General features: G+C 54.8%; 1 protein-coding gene across 1 annotated transcript; it reads right to left on the bottom strand.

Moving 5' to 3' along the window:
* Positions 1 to 7,478: 7,478 nt before the first annotated feature.
* Positions 7,479 to 9,927, bottom strand: LOC136006685 (natterin-3-like). Its single transcript, XM_065664737.1, has 4 exons — positions 9,798 to 9,927; positions 9,549 to 9,598; positions 9,250 to 9,325; positions 7,479 to 8,468 (listed from the first exon to the last, which is right to left on the bottom strand). The coding sequence occupies exons 2-4, from the start codon at positions 9,561 to 9,563 to the stop codon at positions 7,483 to 7,485; spliced, it is 1,077 nt and encodes a 358-aa protein (XP_065520809.1). The 5' UTR covers positions 9,564 to 9,598; positions 9,798 to 9,927; the 3' UTR covers positions 7,479 to 7,482.
* Positions 9,928 to 10,306: the final 379 nt, after the last annotated feature.

Genomic DNA, 10,306 nt, shown 5'->3' with positions numbered 1-10,306 from the left:
TTCCCCTTATATCCAGATCCCTTCCCTTCATATCCCAATCCCTTCCCTTCACATCCAAATCATTTCCCTTCACTTCTCCATATCCCAATCCCTTCCCTTCATATCCAGATCCCTTCCCTTCATATCCAGATCCCTTCCCTTCATATCCCAATCCCTTCCCCTCATATCCAGATCCCTTCCCTTCATATCCCAATCCCTTCCCTTCATATCCAGATCCCTTCCCTTCACATCCCATTCTTTCCCCCCCTTTCGGGGGTCGGTTACTGGCTGGCACTGATTTAGAAGCTGGAATGGCTCTGCCGGGACCCGGATTTGGTGGTGGTGGTGGGGGGGGGGAACCATTCTGTTCACTCACCCTCGGGTGCTGGTTCCAACGCGCCCTATGGCTCCCGGGGGAAGGGAGACAGCAGGATTACCGTTGGGATTACAGCCGTCAATCAAAGGAAGCTCTCTCTTTGCTTCCCTGTTTTCCTAGGGTTGATCCCTGTGTATTTGCCTTGTCGACGCCTCTCCATCTCCGGCTCATCCCCTCCTGCTTCCCGGATCTTATCCCAGCCACAAACCACCCCCCCCCCCCATCTCCTTGCCTGGATTTGGGGGGGGATACAAGGGGGTTCCATCCATCCCAACCCCTGTATCCAGGACCCTGCTCCCTAGCACCAAAGGGGAACGCTTACCCCAAAGCCATGGCAAGAGGAAGAGCGCCGTTTCCATCCCGCTTCCAAGGCAGGCACCCAGGCTTCCGATGGGTGGGAGAAGGAGAATTCCTGGCAATCCCATGGAAATGAGCCCGCTCCTGGGAAGAGCAGGATTATCCCGGTCGGAAAGACGGAGCGAGGAGGAGAGAGGACTATAAGGACCAAGGGACGAACAGTGCTTGCCTTGGCTCCTCCCTTCAAGTGGCCTCTCCCCCTTCCAGTCCCTGTTCTCCTCCCTCTTATTCCTTGCGTTTCCCTGTGCTGCTTCCCTCTTTCCATGCTCTTCCGTCCATCGGATGAAGGGAAAGCCTCTCCCGGTGGTGCTGAGGCCAAAAGCAAGCTGGGGGCTGGCACTTCCCGACGGGATGAGATGTGGATGGGAGGGAGACTCCTTGAAGAAGGCAGGAATGAGCCTATCCCAAGGGAAGCTCCATCCTCGGAGGTACCCGAAGCCTGACGTGGTGTTTTAATCCCAGTCCATCAGTTCAGGTGCATGGAAGACGCTTGGACCATGGACCAGTCGTTGCCATGGACACGCGTTAAGGATGGAGATACGGGCGTCTCTGATTGGCCCTGATGGGAGGAGATGCCCCAGGTGAGCATTGGGATGCAGGAGGAGCAATGCGAGGCGCAGGACCCGTCCGCTTGCACATTTTGGGTCGTATTTAGCCAGGAAAAGTGTCAAGAAATGGATGTTCTTGGATCACACACCAGGAATTACATAGAGGAGGGCTGGAATAGCGCAGGCTCTAAGGGCGGAAGGCAAGAGGAGAGATCCCATGGGATAGCAGAGCATCGATGAACTCACGTTCTCGATACCAGCAGCACCTCCTATGTGTGATGGGAGCCCCTCATCCCTCCGAATTCCACCTTTCCCATCGGGATACGTCCTCCTCAAGCAGCCCCTGTTCCTTCAGCTTGAGCCTATTTACCTTCGATTGGCTTTGTAGTTCCTTGGTCACCCTTCAATCCTATCCCTATTGCCCTTCCCTATCACTCCATTGATCTTCTTTGGCCCCAAAGCTTGGGAATGCCAAGCTTTCAGGTCAGCTCCTCAACTTTTCCATCTGGGATTTGATTCCCACTCGGCTCGCCCGGACCTTCGGCTGAAATCCATCTTCCTGGAATGGATTCCAGCTCTTCGTGGCCTCTGATTTAACGCAGGGCCCTCCTGCATCCCGAACCACCATGGGTTCTGTTTGCCATCAATCAGTGCAAGCCACTCCATCCTGCATCCTGAACCAGCAGGGTTCTATTTGCCATCAATGGGTTCTATTTGCCATCAATGGGTTCTGTTTGCCATCAACGGGTTCTGTTTGCCATCAACGGGTTCTGTTTGCCATCGATGGGTTCTGTTTGCCATCAATGGGTTCTGTTTGCTGTCAACGGGTTCTGTTTGCCATCAATGGGTTCTGTTTGCCATCGATGGGTTCTGTTTGCTGTCAACGGGTTCTGTTTGCCATCAACGGGTTCTGTTTGCCATCAACGGGATCTTTTTGCCATCAATGGGTTCTGTTTGCCATCAACGGGTTCTGTTTGCCATCAACGGGTTCTGTTTGCCATCAACGGGTTCTGTTTGCCATCGATGGGTTCTGTTTGCCATCGATGGGTTCTGTTTGCCATCGATGGGTTCTGTTTGCCATCAATGGGTTCTGTTTGCCATCGATGGGTTCTGTTTGCCATCAACGGGTTCTGTTTGCCATCGATGGGCTCTGTTTGCCATCAACGGGTTCTGTTTGCCATCGATGGGTTCTGTTTGCTGTCAACGGGTTCTGTTTGCCATCAACGGGTTCTGTTTGCCATCAATGGGTTCTGTTTGCCATCAATGGGTTCTGTTTGCCGTCAATGGGTTCTGTTTGCCATCAATGAGTTCTGTTTGCCATCAACGGGTTCTGTTTGCCATCAATGGGTTCTGTTTGCCATCAATGGGTTCTGTTTGCCATCAATGGGTTCTGTTTGCCATCGATGGGTTCTGTTTGCCATCAATGGGTTCTGTTTGCCATCAACGGGTTCTGTTTGCCATCAATGGGTTCTGTTTGCCATCAATGGGTTCTGTTTGCCATCAATGGGTTCTGTTTGCCATCGATGGGTTCTGTTTGCCATCAATGGGTTCTGTTTGCCATCGATGGGTTCTGTTTGCCGTCAATGGGTTCTGTTTGCCATCGATGGGTTCTGTTTGCCATCGATGGGTTCTGTTTGCCATCAATGGGTTCTGTTTGCCATCGATGGGTTCTGTTTGCCATCAACGGGTTCTGTTTGCCATCGATGGGTTCTGTTTGCCATCAATGGGTTCTGTTTGCCATCAATCACCGCAAGCCCTGGGGCAAAGCAGGGAAGGATCCTCCCCTCCGAACGCCAGCTTTAATGGGCAGGAATGGGGCAGGACGTGGCGCTGAGCAGGGTAACGCCGGCGCTGTTTGCCCATGGGCAGGGTTTGGGGGCAGAGCCAAGGGCTCACAATGGCCCCGTCTGAGCCTCCTTTGAGCTGGGATCCATGGGGATGACTTCGGCTTCGGTGGGTGCCAGGGCTCCGGTGCCGTCACCTCCTTCCGGCCATGCCCGCGCTCCCCATTGCTGTGCGGGCAGAGAGCAAGGGGTTATTGCTCTGGGGTGCAAGGGGGGTGCAATAAGGGGGTGCAATAAGGGGGTGCAATAAGGGGGTGCAATAAGGGGGTGCAAGAGGGTGCATTAGGGGTGCAATGGGGGTGCAATAAGGGGGTGCAATGGGGGTGCAATAAGGGGGTACAACGGGGTGCATTAGGGGTGCAATGGGGGTGCAATGGGGGGGTGCAATGGGGGTGCAATGGGGGGGTACAAGGGGGTGCATTAGGGGTGCAATGGGGGTGCAATGGGCGTGCAATAAGGGGGTACAAGGGGGGTACAATAAGGGGGTGCAATGTGGGTACAATAAGGGGGTGCAATGGGGGTACCATAAGGAGGTGCAATAGGATGCAATAAGGGGGTCCAATTGGGGTGCATTATGAGGGCAATGGGGCTGCAATGGGGGTGCAATGGGGGTGCAATGGGGCTGCATTAGGGGTGCAATGGGGGTACAATAAGGGGTTGCAATGGGGATGCAATAAGGGGGTACAATGGGGGTGCAATGGGGGTGCAATAAGGGGTGCATTGGGGTGCAATAAGGGGGTACAAGGGGGGTGCAATGGGGGTGCAATAAGGGAGTACAACAGGGGTGCGTTAGGGGTGCAATGGGGGTACAATAAGGCGGTGCAATGCAGGTACAATAAGGGGGTGCAATGGGGTGTAATAAGGGGGTCCAATGGGGGTGCAATGGGGTGCAATTGTGGTGCAATAAGGGGCTGCATTAGGGGTGTAATGGGGGTGCAATAAGGGGGTGCAGTGGGGGTGCATTAGGGGTGCAGTGGGGGTGCAATGGGAGTGCAATGGGGGACACTGAATAGTCCTGGGGGGGATTTGGGGGGGGTGAGTGGGCACATTCTGGGGTCCAGGATGGGGGTTAAAGCTGGAGGGCAATGGGATATGGGGATGGGACATGGGGACAGGGATGTGGGGATGAGGATATAGGGATAGGACATGAGGATGGGATGGGATGGGATGATGGAGACATGGGGATGTGGGGATGGGGATACAGGGATGGGACATAGGGATGGAGATATGGGGATGTGATATGGGAATGGGACGTGAGGATGGGATGTGATGATGAGGACATGGGGATGGAGATGCGAGGATAGGACATGTGGATATGGGGATGGGGATGTGGGGATGAGGATATAGGGATAGGACCAGGGGATGGGGATGTGATGATGAGGATGTGGGGATGGGGATGTGGGGATGAGATGTGATGATGGAGACATCATTGGGATGCGACGATGGAGACATGGGGATGTGGGGATGGGGATATAGGGATGGGACATGGGGATGGGATGTGATGATGGGGATGTGGGGATGGGATATGGGGATGGAATGGCTGGATGGAGCCTTGGATAACATGGTCCAATGGGACAGGTCCTTTCCAAGCCAACCCATCCTGTGATCCTATGGGATGTGGGGAGATGGGGATGTGGGGATGAGACGTGGCCACAGAGCAGGGACATGGAGCCAGCTCCTCCCATCATTCCCAGCTCCCACATGTGCCATTTCGGAGCTAAATCTACCCATTTGGGGGACTAAAACCACTCATTTTGGGGCTAATCTCAGCCATTTTGGGGCTAACCCCACCCATTTTTGGGCTAATCCCACCCAGTTTGGAGCTAAATCCACTCATTTTGGGGGCTAAAACCACTCATTTTGGGGCTAATCCCACCCATTTTGGGGCTAATCACACCCATTTTGGGGCTAATCCCAACCAGTTTGGAGCTAAATCCACCCATTTTGGGGGCTAAAACCACTCATTTTGGGGCTAATCACACCCATTTTGGGGCTAAATCCCCCCATTTTGGGGCTAATCGCACCCATTTTGGGGCTAAACCCATGCATTTTGGGACTAACCCCACCCATCTGAGGACTAACCCCACCCATTTTGGGGCTAATCCCACCCAGTTTGGAGCTAAATCCACTCATTTTGGGGGCTAAAACCACTCATTTTGGGGCTAATCCCACCCATTTTGGGGCTAATCCCACTCATTTTGGAGCTAAATCCACCAATTCTGGGGGCTAATCCCACCCATTTTGGGGCAATTGCACCCATTTGGGGGCTAAACCCATGCATTTTGGGGCTAACCCCACTCGTTTTGGAGCTAACCCCACCCATTTTGGGGCTAATCCCACCCAGTTTGGAGCTAAATCCACCCATCTGGGGGGATGAAACCACTCATTTTTGGGGCTAATCTCAGCCATTTTGGGGCTAAACCCATGCATTTTGGGGGCTAACCCCAGTCATTTTGGTGCTAATCCCACCCATTTTGGGACCAACCTAAATCCCACCCGGCATTCCCAGCACTGGGATAAGGGCCACCAGCACCCCGAGCTCATAAACTCTCCATCCACCATAACCCTTTGGGGGTGGAAGTGTCCATCAGGATGGGAAAGAGACCTTCCTGGCATTTTTGGGTGGAAAAACACCCAATTTGGGGCCTTTTTGAGCTTCCTGATACGGTGCCGCCTTGTTTTTTGGGAAAAGAAGGAAGGTTTTGGTGAAAACAGGAGCATTTGGGGGGTTCTTCATTGTTGGATGGGGGGAAGGGGAACGATTCCACCGTGGACCCACACATTTAGGGTCATTTTGGGTTGAAGATGGAGAAGAACCCATGGAGAGGAAGCCGGAAGTGCCACGGCTCAATGGTGCTAACCCTAACCCTAACCCTAACCTTAACCCTAACCCTAACCTTAACCCTAACCCTAACCTTAACCCTAACCCCTAACCCTAATCTTAACCCTAACCCCTACCCCTAACCCCTACACCTAACCCAAACCCCAACCCCAACACTAACCCTAACCCTACCCTTAACCCTAACCCTAACCCTAATCTTAACCCAAAACCTAACCCTAAACCTAACATTAACCCTAAACCTAAACCTAACCCTAACCTTAGCCATAAAGCTAACCATAACCTTAACACTACCCCTAACCCTAACCTTAAACCTAACCCTAACAACCCTAACCCCTAACCATAACCTTAACACTAACATTAACCCTAACACTAACCCTAACCCTAAACTTAACCCTAACCCTAACCCTAACCCTATAATTAAACCTAAACCTAACCCTAAACCTAGCCATAAACCTAACCATAACCTTAACACTAACCCTAACCCTAACCTCAAACCTAACGCTGACCCTAACCCTAACCCTAACCCTAAACCTAGCCTTAACCCTAACCCCTAACCGTAACCCTATCCCTAACCCTAACCACAATACCCAACCCTAACCTTAACACTAAACCAAACCACTAACCCTAACTCTAACCTTAAACCTAACCCTAAACCTAACCCCTAACCCTAACCTTAATGCTAACATTAACCCTAACCCTAACCCTAAACCTAACCCTAACCAATAACCCTAACCCCTAACCCATAACCAATAAACGTAACCCTAACCCCTGACCCTAACCCTAACCATAACCCTAACCTTAACCCTAAACGCTAACCCCAGCCTTAACACTAACACTAACCCCTAACATTACCCCTAATGCCTAACCCTAACCATAACCCCTAACCCTAACATCTAACCCCTAACCCTAACCCTAACCCTAACCATAACCCTAACCTTAACCCCAAATGCTAACCCTAGCCTTAACACTAACGCTAACCCCTAACCTTAACCCTAATGCCTAACCCTAACCATAACCCTAACCTTAACCCCAAATGCTAACCCTAGCCTTAACATTAACGCTAACCCCTAACCTTAACCCTAATTCCTAACCCTACCCCTAACCCCTAACCCTAACACTAACCCTAACGCCTAAACCTACCCCTACCCCTAACCCCTAACCCTATCCTCTAACCCTAACCTTAACCCTAACCCCAAACCAAACACCAACCCCTAACCCCAACCCTAACCCTAACCCCTACCCCTAACCCTACCCCTATCCCTACCCCCTAACCCTACCCCTATCCCTAACCCTAAACCTACCCCTATCCCTACCCCTAACCCTAACCCCTACCCCTAACCCCTACCCCTAACCCCACCCCTATCCCTAACCCCCAACCCTACCCCTAACCGTACCCCTAATCCTACCCCTATCCCTAACCCCTAACCCTATCCCTAACCCTAACCCTACCCCAAACCCTATCCCTAACCCTACCCCTATCCCTACCCCCTACCCCAACCCTAACCCCAACCCTATCCCTACCCCAACCCTCCCCGCTCACCCTTGACACGGGGCCGCCCCTTCCGCTGCCCAACAGGGCCCGAAGCTGGGCCTGACGCCCAGCACCGCTCGCACCCGAGCCCATCCGGATGCGGCCCCGCGGTGCCGGTGCCCATCCCCGTAGCCTCGCGTCAGGCGGGCGGCGAAGGGGACGCGGGCGTCCACGCGGCTCCCGACCAGCGCCGCGGCGCAGGCGCGTCCCGCTCCCACTTCCCGTTCCACCGCATCCCGATGGATCACGTATTCCACGGTGCTGGCTCCTCCGACCCAAGGCACGGCGCCGACGGCGCCCGCATCCCACCCGCTCCCATTGAAGAGCAACGGGGCCGCCTCCAGCATCCCGTGGACGCCGGCGAAGAAGTTGGGGCTCAAGACCCAATCGTGTTCCACTTCCGAGGCCGCTTCCATCGGGATGGCGCTGAGCCGCGGGGCGCAGCCGCGGTTCCGCACCGTGGTGTTGATCAAGGTGACGTCCTCGGCGCTCAGCACCGCCGCGCTCGTGTTGTAGACGACGTCGGTGACGGTGACGTTGGACGGACCCTTCTTGACGGCAAGGACTTGGTACCACTTGAACCACAGCTCCTCCCCATCCAGCACCACGAAGGCCGCACGCTGCTCCTTCACCACCTTCCCCAAGCCATAGGAGGTCCGGGCCACGAAGATGTCGTCGTTGGGGCAGCTCTCGACAGCGCCATCCGGAACGGCGCCGAAGGACGCGTTCGTCCATCGGAGGACCTCAAGGCCGCCGACGTTGACCAAGAGCTTGAAGGCTCGGGCGCGACGCTCGCGTTCGGCGAAGGGGTAGAAGCAAAAGGGGCCTCGGGAGGGGACGTAGGCGCCGGTGTCGCAGCCGGGAGCGGAGCAGACGAATTCCAGGCGCTTGGAATGGGAGTTCCAGTTGGAGACGGCGTCCGGGGGGAGGTGGCCTTGGAAGGGCACCCATTGGAGGGGGGAAGGGGGGTCCTTCGGGAGCCAAGGGGTGGCTATAGGGGGAGGAAAGGGGAGGGAAGGGGGGTGAGGATGGGGGCCCAATGGATGGAGCCGGGTTGGAGCGGGTTCATCCCAAGGGATGGAGACCAATGGAACGGAGCCGCGGCGGAGCAGGTTCATCCCAATGGATAGAGCTGCATTGGAGCGGGTTCATCCCAATGGATGGAGCTGCATTGGAGTGGGTTCATCCCAATGGATAGAGCCGCATTGGAGCAGGTCCATCTCAATGGATGGAAGCCAAAGGGTGGACCCACAATGGAGCAGCTTCATCCCAATGGATGGAGCCGCATTGGAGCAAATTCATCCCAATGGATAGAGCTGCATTGGAGCAGGTCCATCCCGATGGATAGAGCTGCATTGGAGCAGGTCCATCCCGATGGATAGAGCTGCATTGGAGCAGGTCCATCCCAATGGATGGAGCCACATTGGAGCAGGTCCATCCCGATGGATAGAGCTGCATTGGAGCAGGTCCATCCCGATGGATGGAGACGCATTGGAGCAGGTCCATCCCGATGGATAGAGCTGCATTGGAGCAGGTCCATCCCGATGGATAGAGCTGCATTGGAGCGGGTCCATCCCGATGGATAGAGCTGCATTGGAGCAGGTCCATCCCGATGGATGGAGCCGCATTGGAGCAGGTCCATCCCAATGGATAGAGCCGCATTGGAGCAGGTCCATCCCAATGGATGGATCCTATGGAATGGACCCACATTGGAGCAGCTCCATCCCAACGGAGCATCCCTATGGACCGAACCCACCAGGCCCCGGACTCACCCCGGCGCTGCCGAATTCCCATCGCTCCCATTGGAGCCATTCCAGGGCCTCGGATGAGGAAGAGGAGGAGGAAGAGCTGTGGGGACCAAAAGGAGGGGGGAGTCAGCTCTGGGCCGGATCCCAACATCCCATTGTCCAGATGGATTCTGGGATGCATTGACCCAGTTTAATGCTTAACCCAAGCTTGGGAATTGCTTCCAACTCCTTTCTTATCCATGGATAAGATGGATTGGATCCCGCTTTTCCCTATGGAATGCTCTTAAATCCCATAACACACCCCCCCCCAAAAGGTGCTGTACCTCGAGCATCCGCATCCCAACGGCCAATTCCAGAGCTTGGGATTGAAGAGCTGGAATGGAATCGAGATCCAGAGGGATTAGGGCAGCTCCATGGCCTCATCCCATTCCCACTCCCTCCTCATCATTCCCAACCATTCCCGGCTCCCGAATGTGCCATTTTGGGGCTAAAAGCACCCGTTTTGGGGTTAAATCCCCCCCCTTTTGGGATCACTCGAAAAGCCCACGGCATTCCCGCATTCCCAACCTCACCTCGGCTCCCACTCGGACGGAATTCCCGGCTTTTTGAGGCTGCTTTCAGGCCCTTTTTTGGGATCCCTTTGGGAGCGGAGCCCGGGAGGAGCGAAACCTGGGAAGTCCAAAATCCAACGGGAAAAGCGCAAACAAAGGGGGAAGAGGCCGGGGGGGTGGTGGTGGTGGGAGGGGAATTGTTGGGAATTGGCCCGGTTTGGGTGGAATTTCACCCGGAATTCCGGCATTCCGTTGTTTTCATGGAGTTTGACCCCCCCCCCATCCATCCATCCCATTCCCACGCGGAGGAGCGGATCCACGCTCCCAAATCCCATCTTTTCCCCCCGGGAATTCCATGGAAAACACCGCCGGAACCCCCCTCCCCCAGCACAACGGGAAAGAATTCCCACTTTTCCATCGGAATCCGCTCCACGTCCGGCTCCCCCCAGCCCTCGCCAAAGGGGTTTAGAGCCAACGCGGATCCCAGCTCCCATCATTCCCGGCTGCAATCCCAACATCCCAAATCCCAT

Source organism: Lathamus discolor, unplaced genomic scaffold, assembly GCF_037157495.1.
Source record: "Lathamus discolor isolate bLatDis1 unplaced genomic scaffold, bLatDis1.hap1 Scaffold_56, whole genome shotgun sequence".
NCBI lineage: Eukaryota > Metazoa > Chordata > Aves > Psittaciformes > Psittacidae > Lathamus > Lathamus discolor.
The sequence above is the reverse complement of the archived record's forward strand: the minus strand, read 5'-3'. Positions and strand labels throughout refer to the sequence as shown.

What these genes read in the sequence shown, in the direction of transcription:
- LOC136006685 (XM_065664737.1), bottom strand. An exon ending in GGGAATTCGGCAGCGCCGGG is followed by an intron (nt 8,469 to 9,249) that starts GTGAGTCCGGGG and finishes CTCCCCCTATAG; the next exon opens with CCACCCCTTGGCTCCCGAAG.